Source organism: Salarias fasciatus, chromosome 10 (genome assembly GCF_902148845.1).
Source record: "Salarias fasciatus chromosome 10, fSalaFa1.1, whole genome shotgun sequence".
Taxonomy (NCBI): Eukaryota; Metazoa; Chordata; class Actinopteri; order Blenniiformes; family Blenniidae; genus Salarias; species Salarias fasciatus.
In genome coordinates this window covers 19,806,531-19,834,157 of record NC_043754.1, presented here as the reverse complement: position 1 = coordinate 19,834,157, position 27,627 = coordinate 19,806,531, and the positions used below count along the sequence as shown (strand labels likewise).

The 27,627-nt window shown below is 41.7% G+C and overlaps 1 protein-coding gene across 5 annotated transcripts in view; it reads left to right on the top strand.

Annotated features, from left to right (window-relative positions):
- cadm1a (cell adhesion molecule 1a) overlaps positions 1-27,627 on the top strand; it is a 396,714-nt gene that overhangs the window by 337,237 nt on the left and 31,850 nt on the right. For 3 of the 5 annotated variants that reach the window (XM_030100926.1, XM_030100925.1, XM_030100927.1), the window contains 3 exons: positions 2,405-2,501; positions 8,863-9,035; positions 20,971-21,060. In XM_030100926.1, coding sequence (XP_029956786.1) covers positions 2,405-2,501; positions 8,863-9,035; positions 20,971-21,060 — 360 coding nt within the window. The remainder of the gene's footprint in view (positions 1-2,404; positions 2,502-8,862; positions 9,036-20,970; positions 21,061-27,627) is intronic. The other 2 variants (XM_030100928.1, XM_030100929.1) reach the window with 1 other exon arrangement.

The window sequence follows — 27,627 nt, the reverse complement described above, 5'->3', positions numbered from 1 at the left end:
GGCTCTCTCGGCTCTCCAGTCTTGGGTTTTGTGTTGGAACTTAATTAGGGAACATGTCTGAACACACCCAGCACCAGTTGTTGTCCTCCTTTACCTGTTTCTTTTCTCAAAACTTTGGCTCGTGTTTTGGAATTAGAAGAAATTTGAAATAAAACCAGTGACTGATAAGGCTGACTTGAAAACTCGCTTGTGGTCAACGCAAAAGGAAAAAAAAAAGTAATTCTGTATGGTACTTGGAATTATTTTTCTTTTTTAGTATTGTTCCTATTTACATATTTTGATTCCATTTCTATTTACTTCAGTTAATCCTAGTGAAATGTATAGCAATAGTGACGATTTCCATTGCTTCTTGAGTCAGATACTTTTCATCTTTAAGTGTTGTTAAGGTGACTTTTGTTTTAAAAATACAAACATGTCCCACGGTGATAAAGAGTCCTGCTGAGAAATAAGTCTTACTTGCGTTGTGAATTTGATCTGAAATTTTTTTTCCCAGATTTCACTTAATTAGTGACTGCAATTGAAAAGTAACTCAAGGTTACAATTCTGAGTTTCTTCTTCAAAAAACAGTAAAGCTTCTTAATTACTCTACATGAAAATTAGCTCCTAAAAATACACAATAGGTTAAATACAAAACTTACTTTTAAGGGTAAAATTATTAATAGGTTGAAATTATGTAGAAGCAGATTTCAGTTTCGGTAAATTCAGAATATTTACTTTAATTAACTATCCTAACTTTTAGTCACAACAGTAACGACTGTTCTCTCTGGTATTAGCAGGGTCACAACAGTGTATAATTTTTCTAATTATTCTTTTAAAAAAAAATAATGGTCCATTCTTATTGTGTACCATTTGAAAACGATTGTCTTCAGTTTTTGGCAACGAAAATCACCAGAGAACTTTAACCACGATCAGGATGTTCCTTTTATTCGCAGAGCAGCAAAAGGTCATCCGTGCTTTTATCTGCCTCAGTTTATTTCTGGCCGCTTTATTCTGGAGTGAGCAGGTGAAGGATCAAAAGACTACAGACCTGTAGCGGGGGGAGTGCAATTTACACACAATGCTGCCACCAGGGGTTAACATATTTCCTAGATAAGTAACCACACTGTATCAGTGCTTTCTGCCTTTCTTCGGGACAGCCTTTCATCTGGCTCATTTTGAGAAATAAACCGTCAAGCTTTGGCTGTATTTCTGATGTGATTGCCCTCTATAAGCCCATTCGCAGCTTGAGATCATCCAGGAGTTCACATCAACTCGGTGACAATGTGCGAAGTCAGGTAAGCCAGTTGGCACGAATCAAAGTTCTCCCTGACACCACTTCTGATGAGACATGAGCCCGGGGCTCCGCCGCTGAAAAGCGCCACCATTCAGCAGTCCAACTTCATTGTTCTGCTTCGTCTGACTGTACGCCAAACAAAACGCACTGGATCTGACACATTTCAGTCTGACCGCTGCACAGATTTTAATATCGGAGCATATTTCATGCTTTAAACCGGAAATGTGATTTGTAACATTCTCCAGCAGCGTCCTAAGAGAACGTGTGTTGCAGTAGGCTGGTTTAGCAGATGGTTGGAAGCAGAAGCACTGGTTATATATAGAAGAGATTCCAAACCTGAGGTCCTGGACGCCCTGAGGTGGGGACCACGGATCAGATTGAGGGCCTGAGGCTTTGCCTCCTCTGAGGTTGTCTATGACACGTTCCAGGATATAGTACAGACTTAAAAGAGAAAACCTCTTCCTTTTTATTTTAAAGCTTCCAGCCTTTTGTTTTTTGTTTTGTTTTTTTTTTTCTTTTCCAGGCTGTTTGTCCATCAGTATCAGGCTTCACTCTAATGTTTAGGCAAGTCAGAGGTCAAAAAGAAGGTTCACGCTCTCTTTCTGGACGTCTCCATGGACGACTCACCGATCGATATAACAATGTATGCAGCGAATAACTTTATTTAACTCTGACGCGTTCGCATCGGCCTCATTGAGGTCGACTTGCTTGCATTTTTGAGTGCAACTAAAACTAGACTCACTGGGCTCTGGGCAAGACTCGACGAGGGAGCAATCACAGTGCATCGTTTTACTACCAGAACACTTCAGATCTGATCTAATATGGCAAAAGGAAGAATAACAACAGCTGTTACTTCTCAGATATTTGGTCAGAGATCAGTAAGCAATGTCTTTGTTCGGGTTTGTAATTGTGTGACGGCGACGCTTCCTGTTTCGTTGTATCCAGTCGTCATGGAAACGTATGTGACAGCAGACCCTCAAAACTCCTGCAGTTCACTCACACTTTGCGTTGAGGTCGTGTTCTTCAAACCTGTTACAAAACACCTTTGATTTCATCTTAAAAAAGGGTGAAGTGACACAGATGACTCTCTCTTATTCATCGGCATGTAAATCTCTGCTTCTGTCATTTCAGACAAACCAGAGGTGAAGATCGTGGTGGAGTTTCCTCAGGGTCTGACCAGGGAAGGAGAGAACCTGGAACTGACGTGTCAAGCCAAAGGCAAACCCCAGTATGACACACACACACACACACACACACACACACACACACACACACACACACAAAAACCCTTTTTTTCGTCCATCTACACACCATGACTGCCTTTATTCATCTCACTGCCGTGGAGTCAGTACAGTCCTATTGTAAGACATCATTCCCCCAATCCTGTTTCAATCATGAAAAAAAAAGAAAAGTTGAACAGAAAGGTGATTTGTTGCACGCAGGTTTTTCTATTATGAGAAAAAGCATAGTCGAATATTAAATCTCTATTGCGGAGCACTGAAAGGATCTGTTGGTTTTTACTATCATGAGTCACTGGATTTATTGAAATGTATGACTAAAGACTTACTGTTTACAGTCGAAGGAGAATCAGCAGTTTAATTCAAGTATACGTGCAAAGTGATTGTCAATTTGAATATCCTTGTCTTAATAACTGCAGTCTGAATCATTCTCTGAGTGAATGTGTGCAGTTTTTTTTATTATTATTCTCCATTTATTCTCCATTGCTGGGAAATGGATCATGACAATTTGTGCCTTTTCATATTAAAAAGAAAATATAAAAGTTTTTATAGCAGTGATATAAAAAAGACTATTTCAAAAGGATTGGACAGACGGCATGTTCTCAGTGTGGCACCTTTTCCAGTTTTTTCATCTCAGATGTGACAAAGGTAATCACTTTATTCACTCGGACAGATGTACAAATACTTTTATTTTGTTCACTTTTTTAAGTAGAAGTATGGAAGGTTTTAAAATGTCAGTGCTGGTGGGTTTTTTTTTTTTACAAGTCGTGCAGTGGTTCAGTGTCTTCTCTCAGAAGACGACTTTTCCTCACCTGTCACATCAAGTTGTTATCCGTAGAAATTCCATTCAATAAATTATTTGCATTTGGTTATTTACCAACTTGCATTCTCATTTCTCACTGGTATGGCTTGAGGATCGTTCTTTGGTGTTTGTAGAGTTAGATAAGATATTTTTTATCTGTCTCCTCCGGTTCTTCCACTTTATAGGGTCACATTATGAGTTTTCATCTCAGTCAAAAAGTTGGATTCAGCTATCAAAATGTTAAGCACATAATTTTTGGTGTTCCTCAGGACTTCCTTCTGGGTCCTCTTAAGCTTGGAAATGACATTTGTTTAAATGCTCATTTAGAAAAAGACTTAGTTTTGAATCTTATTTACTCACTTTATAATTTATTAATCACAGAAAGCTTTTCCATCCAGGGTTAAAGCAAAAACCCAAGTCCTGCCTTCCCCCTCAGGCTGGGTTTAGGAGTGCTGCTGATGAGCTGAAGGCATTGGGCTACAAACCTCGCTCAGTCACATCCTGTTAAATGTGACACATAATCATTGCCTTGTGGGCTCCGTGCCTGCAAGATGAAAGATGTGTTTGGACATGAAGTATCGATGGCCAGTAGACATGGCCACAGCAGATTTAGTCACTGTTGAATTTGCAAATGAGAAAAAATCCAAACCTCAAATGTCAAAAGTCGAAGGAACAGTAAGCTAAAGACTGGGCTGGAAGTTGAGCAGTGCAATGGGGAGCTTTAAGAAAAAGACAATTCTCTCACTTAGAGAAAAAAAATCTACTCAAATTGAAGGTTGGACTTTAGCTGAGGAATGAGATATTTACCCAGGTACAAGCACACACTTATAGAGAAAAAGAAGTGATAGCATGACTGTGACGAGACCTGGGGCCAAAGAGTTCTTAATGTCCACTTCTGGACTCATAATCACTTAGCTGGATAAGCACTGTTTCCTTTTTCTGGACCTCCGAAAGGGGAAATTTGAAAACCACTCTATAATTGTAAAATACCTCCAAATTAAGGTGTGATATTTTGAGCAGGTATTTAATTAGTGCTCCTTTAAAGCAGGGGAGCAGAGTGTGGGTCATTAATACCAGTGAAGGGAAAGGGGTCCTGATGTCTTGCAGGTACAGGTTCTCACAGGAGGAGAACGAAACAGTGTGTTTTTTAATGACTGCTAATATTTTGAAGTCATCCAAGGAGCGCGTATGAGACTGAACGCCTACCCTGATGGATTTGAGGCACTGGATGTGCACTAATGAAGTCAACTTTATGATTAAAGTTGAATGATTGTTTGCGGGACACAAAGCTGAGCAGTCACAAAGTCTTTTTTTTTTTCCCCCCCGTTTCCCCTCGAGAACGTTTTTTTTTATTTATCAATGCTAATCAGTCCTTTGAAATGTGCGACTCCATCATCCGAGGGCTTTTGATTGTCGCTCATTGGCTTATTATTTCACACGTATCATCCGCACACCCAGGTGTTGGTTTGTTTAGACTACAGGTGTTTGTGATATGGGATGTAATGGAGTGCAAATGAAGCCATTACGAGGAGCAGGGTTGAGTAAAGGACCGAGACCCTCCTGCAGGAGACCCGCTGAACTATCCAAACAGCAAATAAAGTCAGTGCCGTCGGTATCAATTACATTAGCTTGTTGACAAGGCAGTTCAAATTTGAAGAGGGCTAAACAATCGTCAGATGATGGTGGAGTTATGAAAATTACAAATGGCTGTGTGTCAAACTTGCAGGTGTTTCTTATCATCTGCTCGGGCTCATTCAAATGTGGCAATGTATGACAGTCTAAGAGGGAAAAAAAAAAGTTTTTTCTGGCAAGCAAACACTCATCCGTCGGCTTGAAAGGTAACCCTGAAAAGTTTGCAGTTTTTTTTTGGCAGAAATAGCTGATAAGCTGAGACAGTTTAATGGCAACACAGTTTAACTGAGAAAAAAAAAAGTGTCAGAATGGCTATGGAAGCAAAAAAAAAAAAAACTTCAACATAACACTGTCAAAATAAAACACAGCGACGTAGACAGTTTCCACAGCCGCTGTTTACGACTGTCACTGAGTAAGATCAGCAAGTGTAGTTATGAAACACTGAACAGCAGACAATCATGTTGATAACTTCAAACTAATAGTTGTTTTATTAATACAACATGCAGCCAGAAGCAGAACTTATACTCACTTATACTCATATTGGAAAGAAGATAGTGCTGCAGTGGTGTTTGAAAAAGTGGTAATATCGATTTGTGATAGCATGAAACTGGGCCACATCTGTCTGTTCTCTGCAGGATCTCCACAGCTAACCCCCGTAATTCCATCCACAGAGGGGTCAAACATGCAGTTCGGGGACCAGAAAAGGACCACAGGGCGGTTCAATCCAGTCACAAAATCACAAAGCAATCACGTGCAAACATTTGTTTTTCTTAAAAGTATCCAACTCTTAGACCGAGAATTGATCGGCAGGGAGCAGCAGTTTTTAAAACTGAGAGATTAACTACAGAAAATTTGGGTTGTCCCTCTGTCACATGAAGGAAAATTATCGAATTATATTTAAATAACATTTATTATTGTCGCATTTTGTGAAAATAAAAGTTTTAGGATGTACATTTTTTGTTTAGTTTTTTTGATTATTTGTAGTTTGTTTTTTTCGTCTAAGGCTCATGGCAGAACTGATCCAGAGTGATGAATAATTTTATTTTATTAAATTTTATTTATTTATTTTTTTCCAAACCTCATCAAGATTACTGCGTTTTACCTCCGCAGCATGTTTGGACTCAGCCCCATTATGCGTGGAGGTCAGGTTTGGTAATGAAGTTTGCACGTCGAACCATCGCCAGCCTTTGACTTGTCCTTAAACTCAACTCAAATTGAATCCTAATCCAAAATCTAATCTTCAGCATAAATCAAAGTTAGAGCCAATCCTGCACTGTCCGCACCACGCAAGAAATAAGGATCTAAAACGCTAGGTGATTCTCTGAAGGGTAGAAGTACAAGTACGTGCAAACACACGCTAAAGACACACACACTCACGCTCACACACACACACACACACGATCAAAATGTTATGCACCTCTGAGTAACCCCCTCCCTCTCCAGCCCTCCCACAGTTTTCATACTTGGCATAGAGACAAGCTCACTACCCGTATTCATTTTATAAAGATGAAAACACAATCAATACAGTGAGCCGGGAATTGGAAGTCATTTTCATTAGAGCTGCTGAGAGTTGTGCAGTCATTACCAGCAGATAGCACAGGGGGCCCCGGCTGCAGGCAGCCATTTGTATTCTAGACGACTGCCCTTCCTCTCTCCTTGCAACCCCATCTTACCTCTTTCGTCTATCTCTGTCTATCTTCCTTCTCTGGGTTCACTTTTCCCTTCTCACAACATCCAGTCCGCCTATAGAAACTCTCACTCCATATCAGTGAGAGATTTATATATTTACTGTTTATTTACGTTTCACTTCATCTGAGAACACTTGAAATAGACACAGAGCTCTCTATTTCAGACCATTCACCACAGCCGTTAAACGCTCTTGCGGTTTGTTTGTTTGTTTGCTTTTATGCTATTGGATCTTAACCGCTGTTTCATATTTTACTTTCCTTGATTTTTTTTTTTTTTTTGTACCTCATTTCCCCCCCCCCTTTCCCATTTGCTTGCTCCCACCACACCAAATGTTTTCAAATGGAGGGAAACAAGTTAAAACACCACAACGAAATGCAACAAGAGACACCATCAGCACACGCTCAGGGGAAATAACAGGCACTGGCAGTGGCCATTGGAAGTAGCAGCAGCAAAATAGAGGTGTTTTGTCTTTTTTTTTTTTTTTTTCTCCCCCCCTTTCTTCTCTTTTCACCCTCTGTGACTCTGGGCACTTTGAGCTCATTGTCATAAAAATGGAATCTGTCACCCTGCTATAAACCTCAGTCAAGGTAGAAAGGAGAACAAAGACAGACGCTTGGTCGGCTCCCACCTACACAGCAACTCTCATAAGTATACAAGTGTGCCAAGCCTGCAATTTGAAGACAAAGCTGCGGCTCTGTTATTGCTGCTTTCAACTGTACACAAAGGGAGGAATCCCATTTACATAAGTCTCGATTTGTTATGTTCTGCCTCTTTGAAATGGCTGATCTTTTGGAGTAAAGAGAGCGTTGAAACTGAGGTAATTGTGTTTGGATAAATAGTCTGAGAAGAACCTTCAGTCTGTGGACTAATGCAGTAATGGACCCCCAGCAGCAAGGCCACAGTGAGGCGTCCGGTCCCGCATGGTGATGCAGTGTTTGTCACCTTTGCCTTTCGGCATGGAGGCCTTTCTGATTGAGATTTGCATGTGGACGTGCACGTGATTTTTTTTCACTGTTTTCGTCTGTTTCACCTGGTAGCACCACCATTTTTTTTCAAGACACAGTTCCTGAAGCATCACCTGTCAGTTCGTGTATTGGACATGCAGCTGCCACCCAACGTGCTTCTGAACGCCCTCCGTTCATTCCCCACACTTTCAATCCAGTCTGCATTTAATTTCATAACTTAAGCTCCATGTAATCAGTCATCTTGATTCGGTTCCACTGAAAGTTTGACAACATGTGGAAATGAAGAAGAAATGACACTGCATTAGCATAAAAAAAACAGAAACTTAAAGTCTGACAACCCAAAAAAAAACAAAAAAAACTTGACTTTTTGACAATGCTAACTTTAAAGTTTTATCACACAGAGAAAAATTGTATTTTTCATGACCTCGCCTGAAATCCCAGACCTCACGGTGCTGCGCTTTTGGCTCAGGGCGTCGCAAACAAGATGTCATTTGTGAAACAAAAGGTATTGACATTAGTCGGACGGGGAAAAAAAAAAAAAAATGAAGCAAAGGCTGGTCCCTTGAACAGCACGGCTGCTGCAAAACCGACTGTAGTGAGAGATATGTGGAGGGGCCTGAAAAGAATTTCAAAGGCCAAGCAACAATCACCAACGATCGAGTATTGATGGCGGGAGGCGATCCATGCCTCTGAGATATCACAGCACAGCTTTGTTTAGCTCATAAAGTTTTCATGCAGCACTTCCTCGAGTGCCATTACCGCGGCTTCAGCGGTGGAAGTTTTCTGTGGCCCTTTGCCCTCTGCTCTCCCGAAACACTGAGGCTTGATTTTTTTTTTAATCTTCCCATACTGTCCTTTTGGCACTTTGCTTGACTTTTGCTCTGAGGCCAATTTTTCTTTCTTTATTTATTTTCACTGCATTAAGTAAAGTCAAGAAAAATTGTTTGACACTGGTGAGTTTGGAAAGATTTGGATTTACATTACAACATATGAGAATGATGAACAAAGCTGGAGCCTCGGAGTTTCAAATGTGGAGTGGTGCGCCAACAAAGGCAAACAGCACTTCAGATATCTCATAATGTCTGCAGATAATAGTTGTGGGAAGAACTTTCGCTTGAATTGAGTCAAACATGAACAAAATAAAATAAAAAGTGAGAACTTTTAGGAGTTTTATAGATTACTGCACAAAACTGAAGCCATAAAAAGAAGAAGCATTTTCCTCTTTCGTGAGGTCTTAACAGCTCTCCTCTCCTCTGATTTCAGGCCACAGCGGGTGAACTGGCTCAAGGTGGACGACGACGTGCCTTCCCACGCCGTCATCACGGGCAGCGACCTTTACATCGAGAATCTAAACAAGTCCTACAACGGGACTTACCGCTGCGTGGCCGCCAACTCCGTAGGGGAGTCCTACGACGACTACATCCTCTATGTCTATGGTACGTTCGCCTCACACTCCTGCTCCTCTCTCTCTCAAAGCACACTGTTGCCTCATTGAGTTTGGGTTGGTTAATATTTGAGGTAGTCCAACATTTATTGATCTCCAGCCAGTTTTTTTTTTTCTCCCATCTGCTCTCTGCTCTGTACCTCCAAGTAAGATGGAGTCTCAGAGCATGTATGAAGGAAAAAGTCCACTCAAACAGTCTCAGCTTTTCATCAGCGTTCAAACTTAATATTATCACCCTCAAACTCTTAACTGTATGCAGTGTTCTTTTAGTTAAAACGAGTCTATAAATATGAACTATTATGCAGCACTCTGTTGTCAATATGGAAGAGGAATGAATTTTCAACCATTTTATAATGTTTGGCATCAACATATCTGCTAAGGTGATCGTCTCAGGCTACTTAAACTACAGTAGCGTATTGATATCAATGCTTTCTTTCCAGAAATATTCCTAAATTTATTTTTATTTCGTTTATCATAAGAGAGTTAATGGACTTGTTCCCATCTCATTTAGGTTTTATGATTTATTCACTGTCATAATGTATTTACAATCTAGACAGCTAGTTGTTGTTGTTTTTTTTTTTTTTTTTTTTTTAGTTTCTCACCTTTTTAACGTGTCTGAATGACGAGTCTAGATAACTGAATGTGAAGAAGGCATTCATTGTCATTTTTAGAAGTCTTGGATTATGGGTCGGCACTGAATAATCTGAAATCTTCACGACCTGTTTTGTCAGTTTTTAGAAGCTGAAGATGGTGTGAAGGGAAAAAAAAAAAACGCTTCCCAGTAAACATGGCGTGGTCTGATGTGAAATTTCACATCACATCATTCTCGTTGACCACAGATTTCCACTGAGCTCTCTCTAAACCGTGCAGCCCTCACCCAGTCATTCTGGTTATACGTGCAAATGTGCAAAGAATGTAGCGGTAAATCGATAACATGGGCATAGTGATGACCAGTGGAGCTCCCTTTCACAAACCTGGGGTAATCCCTTAACCTGCCTCCGCCACCGCTTGACTTTCTTTTTGTTGTCCCTGCAGCCTTGGTGTTGATCCAACACCCTCCACTCTTTCTCCATGTGATGCTCTCATCCTCATAAGCATTATCTCAACATGCTTTTATAGTGCTGATACCAATAACATTGTCTCCCTGAGCAGGGCATTACACTCTAATGTGCTCATTTTCCCGAACCAAAATTACTTCACTATCACTTTTGGTGTACCCTGAGCCTGCAGAGAAATTATTTGGCTCCTATTGTCGGAGGGAATTAGCAGAGTGAAAAGGCTCCTTTTTCTTTTCTTTTTTTTTTCCCCCCCCTCATGCGGAGGCGAGAGAAGTTCAATGCGACGGACACCGGCTGAAAGGATGTTATTTACAGCAGAGCTAGTGGCTGTGCTAATGATGAGTGCAATAAAACAACAGAGGTAGTGTGGCAGATCAGGGAAGCGCTCGCTGCCACCTGCTACATTACAGCTGTTAGACTATGCTAATAGCGTGGTGTCAATCTCCTCTTTGTGTGAAGACATTTTTCCGTGGCGAGCTGTTCACTGACGGCTGCAGGAATTAACCCCTCATGAAATGCGCCCTCGTTCTATCTCATCATAATAAAAGTCTTTTTGCATTAATTGAAAACTCTCATCGTATCGACGTATTTTATTTCATTCATTGTTTACTTTTTTTTTTTATTGATATACGTTGGGTTTCTAAATGCTTAATATCTGTGATTGTTGGTTAATTGTAACCCGTTGTGGTCTCTGCGCGGCCGGTCGTCAGAAGGATCGCACGCAGAGATATTTTGCTGGTTCACTGAGCCGCCTAAGTGGTGCAGCTGGTTGACAACTGCAATTGAACTTCAGTAATTTGTTCATGCTGAGGTTGAAGGGAGGCTGTCCGGATCCCGAAGCCTTCCTGTCACAACAGGCCCGCCCCGAGAGCCCCTCCCTCCCCGAGAAATCATTCAAAAAAGTCGTAATTTTGCTCTTGATGAGCTTTTTCTAAGCAGGATTTTCATGTTAGTTTTCTTTTCCTCCAGACAAATTTTTGTGTAATAAGACAAGTCACTCAGCTAATTGGAGCTGCAGAATACATTCTCTGTTGATCACATTATCTCATTGAATTAGCCCAACTTTGTACATTTCAGTTCGTTTCTCGAAGCCAACAGATCAGCTGTGCAGTACCACCTGTCGCCTTTAGGGGCAGCGGGGCTCTGGAAGATGGAAGGTGACACCTCGAGGTGTTTGACGGCTTCGCCGACCACCATAACCTGCAGCGCTGCCTCTGATTGTACCTCTTTGGAAAAAATAAAATTCTGTTTATTTCAAGTAAATTCACTGCCAAATGATCTTTCCAGCACATTGGATGCAAATATAAAAGCAGTGACTCTTTGAAGCACAACAATAGGACGATTATATATTTACCTAAAGTCTGGTTAATATCCCAAACTTTTTAAAAAAGCAAATTCTAGCTGCCACTGCTCATTAGTGTCTTTGTCGTGCAGTGGTATGCTGCTCTCAGGAGCAGGGTGTTTGAATCCGCGCTGTGGCAGGAAGGGTTGCTTCACTTAAAAACTCCAGCTCAAGTTAAATTGGAAAAGGATCTTTCCTTTTTGTGTAACACTTTTCTTTTTATACAGTATTGTTGCTGGAACTTAAGTATTTGTGGGTTTTGTTGGATACCAGTCATCCTTAAAGGAAAAAGAAAGAGCGGCACGAACGAGGACATTCAGATGCAGTTTCGGCTGCACTGTGTTGGAGGACAATGTTCAGGACGATCTTTTGTTTTCTTGATTGAACAATGGAACAATGAGCCCCTCAGCCCACGGTGAGATTGGCTGCGCTGCGTTTGTGCGTGGATGTAGTGAGAACTGGACGCTCAACTCCTAAATAGCTCCAAAAGTTGCTCATGCAGCACACGAGGCAGATAATATAATATAAATGATCTCTCTTCCTTGTATTCATTATTTTGTTTTGGGGGAATAATGTACACAGAAAGCATTTTCTGTTCCACTCATGATTCATAATTCCCCTTCAAACATGTATTGAAACATAGAAATCAGAACAATCCTAAAGTTCGGGTGTGTTTTTCTACAGAACAATGACCTCATTATACTTTTTTATACTGTAGCATCCATGACAATACTCGGAAATGGGATCATTTAATGTTGCCATCAAACCATATTTACAGACTTTCTTTTAAACTGTTCCAGCTTTTTATTATATCTCATTTGTACTTGTTAATGAGTCAAGAAAATCTCTCAGATTTCGTTGTAAAATGTCTCTAAATACGAAGAGAATGAAGATCAATAATAGGCTATGCATTTCTTTTTTTTTCTTTTTTTTCTCTTCTCCTTCTCGCTCACTGAAAACCCTCACTTTGTCAGTTTGACCACATTCAGACGTGTTTTTCCCATCATCCAGTTCACCGTGTTTGGCTTGGCTCAAATGTTACACTTAATTTTAACAGACAAGAAAAGTTATCCAATTTTTAGAAGTGAAAAAACCTGCATGATTTCGAGGTTGAAGGTGTTGAGATCTCAGTTGAGGTCATTTCTCTTTTTTTTCCATATTTGTGCATGAAAACAAGGTTGACACTGATGAAGAAAGGGGAGAGTTTTGTAGATTACCTAAAACTTTTTTTTATGTGTTGGCATACTGTACTACTCATTTGAACTGCCTCGCCATTTCATTTTTAATTAAGTGGATTTGAATCGCTGAATGTTTGTTTTCGTTTTTCAGTTTTTGGTTCACAGCCTTTTATTAAAAGGTGACAGTAGGTCCTCGAGCCAAACCGCCTGAAAATTACTGAATTAACAAGACTTACATAATCAACACCACATCTACACACACACACACTCACACGAGCCAGCGAAACGTGCCAAAAGCAAACTGCCAGTGCATTTTTTTCCAACAGCTTTAGTTTCAAATTGCAACATTTCTCCCTACTGTATAACAGCTGGGCCGCACGGGATTGGGAAGGAATGTGTTAATATTGCAGGGTGTTGTGATAAAAAAAATATGATTTGTGATAAATTCACCTCAGAAATTTGTGGATTTTGTTCTTTTTGTTAACCTTTCTGTAATTAATGTGCATTTAGAGACAATCATTGCTATTTGTCTACTGCGAACTATCAGTTCACTCTATGCTTCAGACTAAACTGTGGATGAACGGTTTGTGTTGCAGTGATAACAGAACCATCATTTTCTCACTCGAAACACACACATTCGAGAGGAACGAGCTCATAATAGACCTGAGATATGAAACAGAAATTCGACGATGTTACACCTGTCCGTCATCAATATTCATGTGTTTCATTATAGATGGAAATATACAGTGCAGATCTGCAGTGTGTTACACCAAAAGGCGTCACATACATTACCGCAAAGTGTATTTTCACTGTGAGCGGATGAAAAGATTGACGTTTTCACGACTGACTGAACTGAATTTCCAAACTGGTCGTAATGTCTGACTCCCCTTTAAACGGGGTTTTTTTTTTCAGCGGGTCCTGGGAGCACTTTCCACTTCCCGCCGATGATTAGGAGGAAAAACAGTCTTCAAGTGTCAGACCGCACTTATGTCACTCTGCAAGAGCTCAAATGTTCAGCTGGAGAGGAAAAAAAAAAGTGGACTTTAAACATTTATGACTAAGAGCGGAGGTAAAATTCCGTCTTTTGCCGTTACACTTGACCTGCCATCATCAGATTTGCAAACTTCTGTTTTACAACTGTTGATGAGAGGGAAGGAATGGTTTTGGATTTTTATAGTTGGCCATCAGCAGAGAGGCTCCCTTTGTGGACCTATCTTCAATATATCTTTAAAGCGAGGATGGAAATCAGAGAGAAGCAATCTTTTAAATAAGTTACAGTCAAAGCGAGGCATTTTGAGATGAATAGCTCGTCTAAATGTTTTATTTTTCATATTCAGGTGTGTTTTTAATTAAACGCAGCCGAGCGTTGATAAGACGAGTCCTTCCACTGGGAGCTCGGTCCACACAGCACCTCTTTGCATGAGGCATCAATTTTCTGGTATTTGTGGCAGGCATTTTGTACATTTGTCACGCCGGTCCTAAACAACAAAACCCCATGGTGAGGGCTGCAAGTCGCCCCTCTCTCATCCACCCACACCTCCCCCTGGTGAGAGAAACACAAAGATAAACACGGTAATGCAACATGTGGGCAACTAAAAGCCTTGCACCAAAAAAAGAAAAAAAAAAAAGCACAGTCGCCATTAAAACCACAGAAGGCCTCCATCCTTTTAGAGCTAGTCTTTTGATGACTTTGATGTGTCCGTGGGCCTCACACTACTAATGTCTACTGTAATTCAGCGGCGGATTGTGCCGAACATTCGCCTTGCTAATGGGAAGACAGGATGTTGTGGCTGAGCTGTCAGAAGCTGATTCTCACATTATGTTCCAGACCTCCCTCCACAACACACACACACACACACACACTCATACACACACATGTAAACACACCACCTGCTGCTCCCTACACCATCATCGCCATGAAAGCGCCTCTCCGCAGTCGACCATTTATGTAAGTCGAAGCTGTCGGGAGGCCGTGTGGGTACACAGAGGTGAAACCTCGGACCGGTCAGCGGAGGCAAGCACGCCTCGGCTCAGCTCTCAGGATACATTAGCGATCGATGTGGTTAGTTAGCTGAGAATTAAGTTAGTTAACTTTACTCATTTGGCTTCCGTTAAAGTGGATTTGAAAGCTCAATCTCAGTCTGTGTCCATCAGAATCACTGTACAGGTTTCTGTTTTGTTATGCAGCCACTAAATGTCACTTTTGCTTTTATTCAGATCCATAGTACTTCCAGCTGATTCACCTAACTGTGAAGAAAAGCACTTTGCTTAGTGAATTGTTGCAGGTTTTCTTCCTTTATATTGTGTAAAATGGCTTTTTTTCCATATATGTTCCATTTGTTTTGGGCTGTCTGTGTTATAATATCCAAGAACGACGTGCATAATCGATCAGTCACTATGTTAATGTGCTCTTTGTGACGCCAGCGAGCATAAATATCACTGTGAAAGGAACGCAGAAAAGCACAGAAGCTGTTGGATTTATGGTCGTCTTATTTCTTTGTGAAGTCAGCTTGATCATAAAAACCCCAGATTCACAACAACGGTATATTTAATCTTTCTTCAGTCCAGGCAAAAAAATATGCCTGCACTTTTTAATAATCAATAAATAGTCGGGGTATGAGTAAATTTGTAATTTATTTCTGGATTAGGCATCAAAAGGGATTTTTTTTTTTTTAGGTGGTTGTGGGACTTTAAAATCATAAAATAAAATCATAAAATCAATTATATATTTTTATTATTGATTTTTTTTTTTTTTCAGAAACACCTATAGTATTTTACAAAGGACTAAAACTGCACCATACGGTTCTTATTTATCGTTTTTATTGTTATTTTATTTCCCGCGCCAACGTTTCCAGCGACTACTGTACATCAACACAAAGTATTAAACTGCTTCTTCCCTGACAGCCCAAACAAATGCGCCCGAATCCAGCCTGCCGCCCGCCTCTAATGCGTCTGATTCCCCGGTATTGTGACCCTAAGTGATGGAGAGCGGCGCGGGATCGGCTGACACTAACAACTTTAACTGAGAAAAGAGTGCAGTCTGTACTCTCGGCGCCTCTCTTAGTAGAAAAACAAAACCATCGGGGTTTTCCTTTCGCGGGCCCGACACCGACGGGGGTTTGGAGTTGTTTTTTCAGGGAAGCCGCTCACCCAATAACGCCGTCCCGTCCCTCCCTGCCCCTCCAACAAAGCGGGACTTTATTGCGCACTCGAAGCATATTTTGTGACCCTTTTGCTCTCACTCGTATGCCCACTTATTTACACTCTTCCTCCATTAAAGCAGTTTTTTTTCTTTTTCCCCCTCCTCTCCTTTTTCAGCAAATCACCGCCGTCTCTTAAAGTCTGATCCAACACGTCTGGCAGCGAGTCCCTAAACATCCCATTCAAGCTGCACGCGCTCTTAGTTTGCTCAAATTGCTTTTGAGTGGAAGAGAAATTGCTGGTGTAAAATGTTCGGAGAAAAAGTTATTCAGCGCCTTCAAAACAACATTTGCATGGATGTTTTTTTGAATCCGGGCTGTCTGTTATAACGGCATCGGGAGACGGTCGGAGAACCATTTCAGACGCGTGCGCGTTTCCTTCCTTCCACCGTGGCGGAGCATCCGTCTGCGATTCCCATTAAAACTACAGTCATTTCGACCAAAATGCTGGTGTTTCCGCCCTAATTATGGATGAAAAAAAACCAGGCCTGTGTTCCTCTGTAGCATCAATGCGGGTCGCTTCAAAGCTAAAAGCCGAGTCACCTTTGATCTCCGCTTTTTCATAAAGACAAAACTAGGCTTCAATTTATGCCTCAAAGGACATTAAATGCTGTGAGATGTAAATGAAACCTAGTTACAACTTACTTTGAAGAAAACAAATAGATCAAAGTTTCTAAAAATGCTAAAATACAGGCAATTGAAAATTCTATAGATTTGATATATTTCTATATAACACACAAACAGCCTTTAGAGTCTGTACTTGTTTCCATCAGAACGGATTTATTAGACTCATTTAATTTCGCTGTTTGACTTAAAGTCAAGGATAAAGCCGCATAAGGAACCTTTCTTGAGCGCATAGCAGCTGTGTCACCGAGGCTCCAGATGGGTTCGACGGACAGTGGCAAGGACGAGCGGCCGCCAGAAAAACATGAGAAATCTGCGCTGGGGTTCGGCGATGCGTCAGGTCGGAGCGGAGGACCAGAGAAACAGAAAAGGCAGGAAGGGAGAGAGGGAAAAGAGATGGCAATAACAAAAAAAAAAAAAAGTTTCTGACAGAAGTTGGGTGCTTACATTAGGAAGAGGTGCTTTTATCCACGCCGGACTGGTAATGGCGCCGTCCCGGGTTTAGCAGTGTCAGATGAAACCTTTTACCACTGGTCTGGTCTGGATTTTCCTGAATATGGTAAATATATCGTTTATCGTCACTCTGTACTCCCATTTGGAGCATTCCGTCCTCTGGTTTTTCACAAACTGAACTACAAAACACATCAGCTTATTAAGTCTTTGTCATTAGCCGTCTGCTTCATATCGTGGCTCCTGATCATTTTTCTGCGGCGATTCGAAGCTGTAAGGTCTGCGTTCGCTCCGCGGTCAGTCTCGCCTCCGTGTGATTTCTCATTGTTTGGTGTGGCTGTCAGCCCTGTTCAGATGAGGCGTTTCTCTCACGTGGAGTCCTTTAACTCGCCGGCTTCAGCGGGAATGATTCCTGTCAGGATGCGTCTGCGAGCTTCCCGCCGCCCCGCTCCGTTCGCTCGGACCAGAAACACTGATTCATAAGCCTCATCAGTAAACAAGGCCCGGTGACTCAGCAGGAGGAAAAACACATTCTGCCTGTCACATTTGAAAGTCAATGAGCTCCAATGTTCTTTGATACATTGCACCAGCTAGCCACCAATAAGAGGAAATGTAGTGTGTAATCTCTCCAGTCTTCATCCCAATCTTTTTTTTTTTTTTTTTTTTTTGGTTTTGCTTTTTTGCAATGCTAAGTTTTTAATGAGTTGTTGACACTGATGATCCCAAACATCTGCTGGACCCTCACAGTTCATGATGGGATAAAACCAATTAGACAGCACCACCCCCGAGCTGGAGTTTGTTGGCTCGCGAGCATGTGTGAAACTCATCAGTTCAAGCTTTGTCTGCCAGCCGTCTTCCCAATGGATCATTTCTCCCCGCCTTTGTCTGCGCACGGGTCCGTAAAGCCTTTTGTATTGTCAAGGTTGCCTTTAAAGAAGAGAATAGCTGCTAGATTAAACACATAGTGAACATCAGCAGAGCCTGCATACTGATCTGTATTACCTACAGGCTTTTATTTGCATTTTTAAATTTGCTCCGGGCAAAGTTTGGAGGGTCTACATGGTCCTCCCTGCCTTGCGTTTGAATTACTTGATTCACTTTTCTTCAAGTGCATGAAAAAGATCATTTTGAAAAACTAACAACAGCAAATTTGTGCAGTAACTATGAACAACTTCTGCCCTCAGGGAAGACTACCTTTATATGATATACCACCTTAGGGAAGACAGTACATACAGGAGGGTAACTTTTTTCTTCTTTTTTTGAATGTAAATTTGGGATGTTCGCAGTTTCAGGCCACACTGATGTTACACCGTAAACCTCACACAGGTGAAAAAATTTACATTGTTTGTGATCAAAGTGTTTTTACTGCTCCCTTTAACAAAATCTTAAAATCATTATTTTTGGACAGATGTTCCTCACTTTTTCCCCTGAATCCAAATTTGTAGTGGAGCCAAACATTTTCAGCCAACCTGCAGAACCCTCCTGCTGCTCACTAGCTTCCTGTTCGGCCAAACGACTATTCTGATTTATGTTTGCTAATATATCTTCCTGATTAAACCTCATGAATATATCAGTTTGATTTTCAGATTTAAAAAAAAGTCAAAACATCAGTCCATCGAGTTCATCAATATATTGACAGAATTTTAACCATTTCTTTATTTAAATCTGCCTTGCGAAGCATCCAGAGGTGCAAAATTAAAAAAAATAATAGAAAAAGCAAAATTAGGTGCAACAAGAGAACAAGTATCGTTCCCCTTCCAAACTGTGCCGTGCTTTTAAGCAACATGCCAAGTCCATTTTCCAGTGAAAACGCAAAGCATCTGTTGTGTTTTAGGTGTCTGTTCACACGACAAGTGATCACCGCCTCTGAAAATACAGCTTTTTGAAAGCAGCCCTGGAGGTGACTTTTTTTTTTCTTCTGCAAACACACAATAACAGCAATGGCCTCCGGGGTGGCATGACTCCCAGCAGAAATTGTCCCATTATAACAATCTGGCTTTACTGCCTGTCGATACGAATGTCTGTGCTCTTGCCAGTGTTAATGTTTATAGCTTATTGTTCTCTGCACATGTGTGTGTGTGTGTGTGTGTGTGTGTGTGTGTGTGTGTGTGTGTGTGTGTGTGTGTGTGTGTGTGTGGTTTCATTTCAGAAACAAACAGCACCTACTAGTGGCTTGTTTTCAGTATTTCTGCTGTTCAGAGCATTGCTTTACTGAAGTGACAATGCAAAAAACTAATGTGTGTTTTTCTAAACGTGAATTGAAAACAGTAGGTGTGGATATTGATGAACCAACAAAAAATAAGCAAATGTGTTCTATATGCAAACTCCATATGTGGCAGTATGTAGGCCGATTCCTTCTTCACATGAAACTAAATGCAATCCGATAGCGAGAACGGCGTGAACATGTGATCGTATTTCCCGTGATGGAGGGAGGCGTGACAGGAACAGAGACTTCGGCCACACCGGAAACGCTTCTCGGGCAGGGTGAGCCGCCACTGCTGTGGTCTTCACGAGGGTTTTGTTGACAGCTCCAGAGCCTCCGAATATCGTCAGCCTCAAACATGAAAGCAACCCTCATAGTCTGTCCTATTTCAAAGCACGGCCGAGCTCTGATGCAACCCCATTGCATGTTTATATCATCCCAAAGCAGGCGAAATGTTACTTCATGAAACTAGAAATAAAAGAAGGCTTGAATGTGAGCGTGTGTCTCTTCTCTCTTTAATTTGATATCTACATCAAAGCCACCTCTGTCAACATTTTCCTTGAGATTCTTTTCTAGTTATTTCCACCTCACGGTAGGGGTTGTTTCACTGTTGCGGCGCTCGCACGGTGTGGCGCACCATCTACAGGCGATTGTCACTGTGTCAGCCGCATTAAGAAGTGCCTGCTTTATAGCCGCGATAATGCGTTTTGCAGTGAAAATGCAACATAGGTAATTCAACATCCTGTCATGCACATTCACATAAAAGGCAGGAATGACACCCTGCCGCCTCCCGAACTGCTAAAACCCACACATTTCCTGCAACCCCTGGCCTCCCCTCTCTCCCCTTCTCTTCTTATAGGGCTCTTTTTCATCTATGTGTACACTACCTTTCCTCCTTATCAACAGCCATAAATTACTTCTGTTTTTTTTTTTTCTTTTTTTTTTCCCCAGCACCTTTTAATAACCCCAGCAGGTTTTTCAGCCCATTCCCAGGCAATCAGAGCAGCATGGGAGGTCTCTAACCAAGCAGCGCTGCCGGTGGCTTCATATCAGTGCAGCCCTGCCACTTCAACAAGGAAAATGTCACTTTGATATCTCCCCCTGGTCATTGTCAGGGTGGGGAGTCGAACTCAGCTAATGAAGTAAAAAGGGAAAAAGCTGTGGGAGGAAAAATGGTCTCTGGTCAATCTCTGTGCACTCACCAACCCCGCTCGCCACTCATTTCATTCTTTTTTTTTTTTTTTTTGAAATTTCATCTGTGTATATTAATCCCCTCCTTCTGTTTTTGTGCTGTGTCATTTATTGTGTCGTTATGTTTGAAGTCATACATCAAACTGGAGCTTTTTTAGTTTTTTTTTTTTTTTTTTTGAGCTAATATTCTCGACAACTTTGCACTCTCCTCCTTAGAGACATTAAAAATGCACGGGCACATTTGTTTGTCAGGCTAGCTCGCCGCATAACAATGACAGCGTAAGTACAGCAGCGGCACGTGTTCCTCATTAGGCGTTTAATCACTTCTAACAGCGGCGCGCTTGCCGGCGCTGTCACCGCGTAAAGCCCGCCAACAGACGTAGAGAGAAAAGAGTTCCCGAGCAGATCTTTGATCATCTCGGCCTATGTGGGACGGGATGATGTGTTGCAGTGTCATTGTTGTGTTAACAGTATTTAATGCTCTGCCACCCGGATAATTCATCAAAAAAGTCGTGCAGAGCGGACCTTTAAGTCAAACAGGCGCCGACACCCGACGAGCCGCCGCTCATATATCAGGCGGCGATAGAATCGCTTCACACTGGCTTTGCTTTATTTTCATGGTTTTTATACTCATTTGTTTTCCCCCTCCTGTGTTTGTCATGTATTTGTCCTCTCATCCAGATGCTCCCACCACTACCCCTATACCCACCACAGCCACCACCTCCACCACTATCATCACCACCACCATCTCCTACCCCGAAGCCAATCAAGGTACAGTATCACCCTCACACAACCTGTTTATCTCTTCTTTTATATCTATATATCTGTATGTGTGGAAGCGTGTGTGTGTGTGTGTGTGTGTGTGTTTTTTTTCCCCCCCAGTGCACTGAATCCCTCTTTTATATTTCCATCTTCATTCCGCAGTGGCAGCGATACTCGCATACATTTTTCCCTACGCGTGAGTTACGGCCCTCCAGATTCTGCCATTCACCAATTTTAAAACACTTAAACAGCTAATTCCAGATCCTATCCATCATTTAACACGTATAAATTAATGGCCGGGACTCCCACTTCTCAAATAAAACCCGGCGTTTGGATTACGGCGGGGTTTCATGTAATACCTGGAGCGTGGCCCCAGCAGAAGCCTGGTTAGCTCACTCTTAGTTTCTGTTCAGTGACGGAGAAAGCGAGATGCAGAGGGCTCAGGAAAAGCAATAAGTGGATGTTGTATTGAGATTATTTCGTCACACATACTGATCCCGAGGTCAAGAATGAATGTTGGTGCTCATGAATAGTTCATTATTTCTTTTTTTTTTTGAAAAAGAACGAGCTTTATTTCAGAGACCAAGATGAGAATCCTCTTTTTTTTTTTTTACTAGCTTAAAGCTGGGTTGTGCTACTTTGTTTTCAGTGCTTATATATTAACTCAAACCTCATACGTGTCCATTCCAGATCCAGTTTTTAAAGGAAATCTCTGTAGACACACTCATTATTTAGGTATGCGGTTTGTCATATGCACATCATCATGTGGGAAATGTTTCTTGTTGGAGTGCATGAGGAATACGTTGATGATTTTTCACCTTTTTTTTCTGTAATTAATCAAAATCAATGTCCTAAACTCCCAGCCCAGACGTTGACAGAATTTACTACTTTGTTACTTCACTTACCAGTTCAAAGTCAAGAAAACATCGAGAGGCTCCAGTTTCATAATGAGCGGCTTTTATCCGGAGTCTTGAGTCAGGAAGGCGACGACGTCAGTGCTTTTCTCTGGAGTTGCAAAACAAAATGCATTAGCCAGTTAATGGTCGGAGAAGCACTAAATGTATTTGCCTGTAACTGTAGCTGAAAGTGTACATTTACAGCTCCTTCGCTGCTTTTCAAGCACTCTGTAATCTGAACTAATCACTCGTTGCTGCCCATGATATCACTTCCTCTTTCTCCCTCTGAAAGGATCCAGCAGAGAACCAAGTTACACGAACGGGCGCTCTCCTCCTGATATCTGTAGAAAAACCTGTGAATGCTCTAATCACTAGTTTTGTGATTGAAAATTCTGACAGAACCTGCTATTAAATAGTAAGCAGAGAAACCAGTAACTCGTCAGATCATTGGCTCAGGTTTAGACGTCCACAAGCCGATACGGCCGAGAGTCTTAAAAACTAAAACCATCAAGGTAGCATATTTTAATCTCAACCTTTCCACAAAAACCAAAAGCATCTGTCAGAAAAATAAATAAATAAAATAAAAATGAAATGGAATTATTCCAGCCTGATTTTAATAACTGCCTTTTTACAACTGATTATAATGTGGCTTCTGTTGTCTGCTTTTTTTTTTCCTCTTTCTGGTGTCACTTATAAAGTGTGTCTGATCGGTAATTTGTGTGTGTGTGTGCGCCGCTTTTAATCCTTTCTTGGCTTTTAACACTTTAATTTAGCGCGGCAACTGCAAGGCAGAAGTCTGCGGCATTAATATTGCAATTTATGATTCCTACGCACAAATAAAATGTGCGCCGGCTCCGTAAAATGTTGGTTAACATGGAAACATGAGAGGCAAAAATAGATTTTAGTGGATCTTGGACTACGTCATCCTCCACAGTTGTGAATTATGAGTAATTACAGTGCTGCGAGGCACGGAGTGATGCTGATGTGCCCCCACACAGTTGTGTTATTTTTTTTATTTATTTTCTTCTTCTTCTACTTTTTAAATGCGTGCGTGCAAGTGTGTGGGTGAGCATGGGCGGTGGAATTAAGAGGACAAATAGTAGGCCAAGGTTTATGGCACGTTGTTTGGTTGTCAGTGCAACCTCTCAGAGCAACCAGGTGGTTGTCGTCGCTGTTCACTCGCCGGCTTTGTTCCCCGCAATCTTTTCATAGCAGGGTCTCAGAGGAAGGTCAGAAGCACAAAAACATAAAAAATAAATAAGTCTAAAAAATAAATAAATAAATAAATAAATAAACTACACACACACACAGCAGAACGATTCAGTTCCTGCTGCAAGCGCCTTGCAGAAATGCATTCGTTATAGGTGTAAATAAGTACGTGACAACACGGATGTGAAAGGTTGGAGAAAATAATTGGCAGTTGGAACAGTTGCTTGCATTCTCTTTGATAATTGTTGAAGTTTGATAATAGTCGTACAGTTACTGCAGATAGAAGAACGTGCAAAACATCTCCCATTCATAAAGTCAATTATAGATCATACGCCGGGTGGGCCGGGGGGACGAGCGGAGCGGTGGGGGCGAACAATAACCCAACATGAGCACTTGAAAATTAGGCTCTTTTGAAATAAGCAAATTTTTTTTTTATCTCACCCTTTTCAGCAACAGAATTCGGGGGCTATTGTGAGTATAAATCTCCAAAGGGCGCAGATAGAAAACATCACTTTATGCCTCAACTCAGAAATCAGCCTGAGCTCCAAAAGCAATCAAAGCCTCTCTGACAGACCGCTCAATTGGAACAAATCTCACAAGGCTGGCAGAAATCACAGGCATTGTGCTTGATTATGCCATCTGATTGGATTAAAGAGAATACCTATCTGTGCAGGCTGATTGATAGCTCCTTTGCCTCAGATCAAGGAGCCTGGAGCCGGCGCGGGCCCGCTCTGATTATAGCTATCCTGACTGATTCACGCGGGGACCTCTGCTGATTTCCAAAATGATCACACTTAGTTTTAATGTTCCTGCTTAAGGTGAAACGCTTTCCTTACAGGTAAACTATAGTCATTAAAACATGCAAAGACCCCTTCAGATGTAAGAACTACTCAACAGATGCTAAAGGATTTCTCTTTTAATGTGAGGGTCGCACTCAAAAGCAATGAAATGCTTCGGTTCACTTCATAACAGGCACGAATTTTGGCTGCTTCGGCCTCAGTTTTATTTGTTGTGCGATGCCACAAATATCATTCATCATTAACTCAGTGAAAAGCGCAATGAAATAGAAATGTGCCCATCAAAGCTTCGCCAACTCTCCAAACTACTTTCTCTCTCAATTTGGAGTTTATCTAAGACTGGATAGAAAAAAAACCTCTCTGACTCCTGGGACAATTTGGAAGTGTTTAAAAAGAATCAGTTTAAGAATAAGTACCACATTAAAAGGAGTGTTTATCATTTATTCATAATAAGCTCTAGAAATTATTTACAAAATCCACATATTTTGATATTTATAGCTGAGAATTTCGATATAAATATTACTGCATCTCTTAAAGTTGTAATGAAATATTGTTGACACACAACGATCAGAATTCTGTGATTGTTTTCCAATAATATGTGGGCGCTTAGGCCATAACTGTCCTGTCGGAGGGTCCAAACCAGTTGAGCATTAGTGGTTCTGAAAAATCTGAATATTTTCATAATGTATCTTTACCTTTTTTTATCTTATTTTAAGAAGAAAAAGTGGAGTTTTTGGTATTCATAGATGATACTTTATAACTTTAGATTGGCTCCTTGAACTAAAATGAGTTTGACACCGTCTATTAAACCTGTTAGAGTCTGAAAATGTGGAGTGCCTTAAATTTGCGCTCAGACTCCGTCTCTCTCCTATTCAGCCAGATCACTTAGTGATCTTTGGGGCGACAGGCTCCAGAAAGCTTCTTCGATACGTTGATAATGTCACAAAAACAAGAAAATGCCGTTATTAAGAAAGAAGACCTGATCCCCTGTATCCGAGTACAAACACAAAAACATAAGGTTCGCCCAAGTGTTTGCATTTATTGCGATGGTAATTTCGCATGTCGGCCTGACGCGGTGCAGCCCAGCTGCGATCATTTGGAAGCCGAGCAGCGGTGATGATTCCCCGTGCAGTGCCTTGGTTAAGTTATTTCAGTCCCCTGTGAGCAGGGCTTACGGCGCGATGCGTGGGCTTCACCTGCGAGAGCCAATATTTTCAGGGTGAAACAACCCACTTACAGTTTCTGCCAGATGTCCTCTCTTTGCTTTCAACTATCAGGGGCATTCCATTATTACTGTGTATATAGATTGAAGGCAGCAGACTCATATGGCCATAATGTGCTCTGCCAGTTGATTTCATTTACCCACAGTGTGCCGCGCCGATTGGAGACCCTCTGCCAAACGAATCTATCAGAGCAGAATTGGGCTTTTTTTTCTTCTTCTTCTTCTTCTTCTTCTTTTGAGCAATTTCCCATTAGAAGGAGAAAATAGAGAAGTTTGAAATCTGTTGCAGCTCCAACACATGGCTCTTCAAGTACTTGGCCGGGTTTGGACAGTGATATAGGGAACGTGTTGATGTTTTTGCCCCTAAATAAAATTGCAAATTGAAATATTTCGCTGACCAAATACTACAATCATCTCTTATTTTTCTTGAGAGCCATTCGCCGTTCACTCTCTGCTTCTCCTTTTGCAGTGACATCTTATTTTCCTCATGCCGGATTTTCCATATTCTTATTTCCTTATACCTCTATGCCAGTGTGAAGAAAGATTTTTCCTTGAAAAGCAGCATATTTTGCTGCGCGCTCTCCTCAGGGGCGGCAGTCTATTATGTTCTTAGACGTAGTCGGGGCCAAGGAGGTCTTTTGAGAAGCGTAAGCCGACCCCAAAAGTACAAACGCAGCGCTGCCTTTGCAGGGATTCCACATTCATCTTCCCACTCATTCAGTTTCTTTCCCCATCAACACAATGTGACTAATCAGTCCCCGCCTTTTTTTTTTTTTTTTCTTCTGCACAGCGCTGTGCGGACAATCACACTTAATCCACCAAAGTAGGGAACAAAACATAATAAATGTGAACCTGGTTGCAAATAAAACAATCAAGCAGCAGACTTGGCGTTACTTTTAATTGATGAAAGACCATAAATGGTGCTGACAACCATTTCATTTAACCCACGCTGAGAACGGGACTCAGGCGAGGAAGGCGGGGAGAAAACAAATATTCATTACATTTGTCAGGGTCCTAAATTACGTAAACACCATCTGGTGAAGTGAGTTAGGATTTTTTTATGAATCTAGATGGGCCTCCACCTCACTTTCTCCCATCGAACACATCCTCACAGTGGGCCAGGTCCTAATGTGCAATATTGTTCCCGATTTGCTCGGTTTGAGTCCTCGTCCATTTCGAAATTGGAGCCAGCCAGCTATAACTAATTTGATTAAGGTCAACCGCGACACGATATCTGCCGTCACGTGACGCACGGCTCCGAGAGGGAGCCTCGGGGGAGAGGATGGTGCGAGACGTCATGGAAAACACAAGTCCAGAGCGCAACATATCTTCTTAATGTGCAGCTCTGTTGGCCTCAGCTACTGAGAGGAGATGAAACTCGTAAAGCAAAGCCAGCAGGCAATCAGCTCAAGTGACGTATTTAAAAAGCACTGCCTCTGCAAACATACTGTACCCATACTGTACGCACATGTTCTTACAATGCTGCAGCATGAAGTACGTTAAAAGTGTGTTTTTATGCCAGTGTAGTCAAATATAGCAAACCTTTCAGGAAAAATTTCCTCGATAATTTAGGACGTTGTGACAATCAGGAGAGAAAGGTGCAGCATGCTTCTAAACTGAACCATGCTGCACACTTTTAATGCGCGATTGGTAGCTTTTTCTGGTTTAGAGATGTGACTGTGAGGGAAAATACAGAAGTAATTCCAAAACACAGACGATCATCGGCATAAACGGTGTACGGAGATGTTAGATCCTGCCGCTGGAGGGTTGCAGCCCTGCATGGTTTCGATATCTCCCTGCTTTAGTTCACCTGATGGTAAAGAGTGAGTTTCTGTGGAGCGGCAGGGACCAGGATTCAACACATTTGCTCCGGAGCCGCAACACTTTCCAAACAGCTGCGTCCAACGTTCAGCTATTTTCACAAAGAGATTCGTATTGTAGAAACCGAAAAGAGACACCGGTTTTGCTATCAGCGGGTCTCCATTGGCGATGGCAATTTTTCTGGTGAATGTGGGAAGCCACAAACTAAAGTCAGAGCAGAGAAAGCAGGTCAGTGGATCCAAAAAAAAAAAAAAAAAAAAAGTAATCTAACAGCCAGCGGGAACATCCAACAGCCTGTTGGCATTTTCAGTACCTCAGGGTTCCACCTAATGCATTTCTGCCAATATAATTATGATTGGCATGCAGTTATCTCGGCACGTTGAGCTGGATTTGGTGTCACGGTAAGTCACCGAGGGGCTCGCGGGAAGCACGGCGACCCGTCACGGAGCCGCGTCCGCCGCGTGTCTGTGAATGTCAGCGAGGACGCCGCCGATGTCTGGGCTGACCCCGCGTTAGAGACGATGAAAGAGAAGTAGGCTGCTCAAAAATGGACAGGCAATCACTCAGCGGCAGACATATTGAATGGTCCCACATGGCTGCCACCCGCAGTGTAATGAGGGTTAGCAGGCCA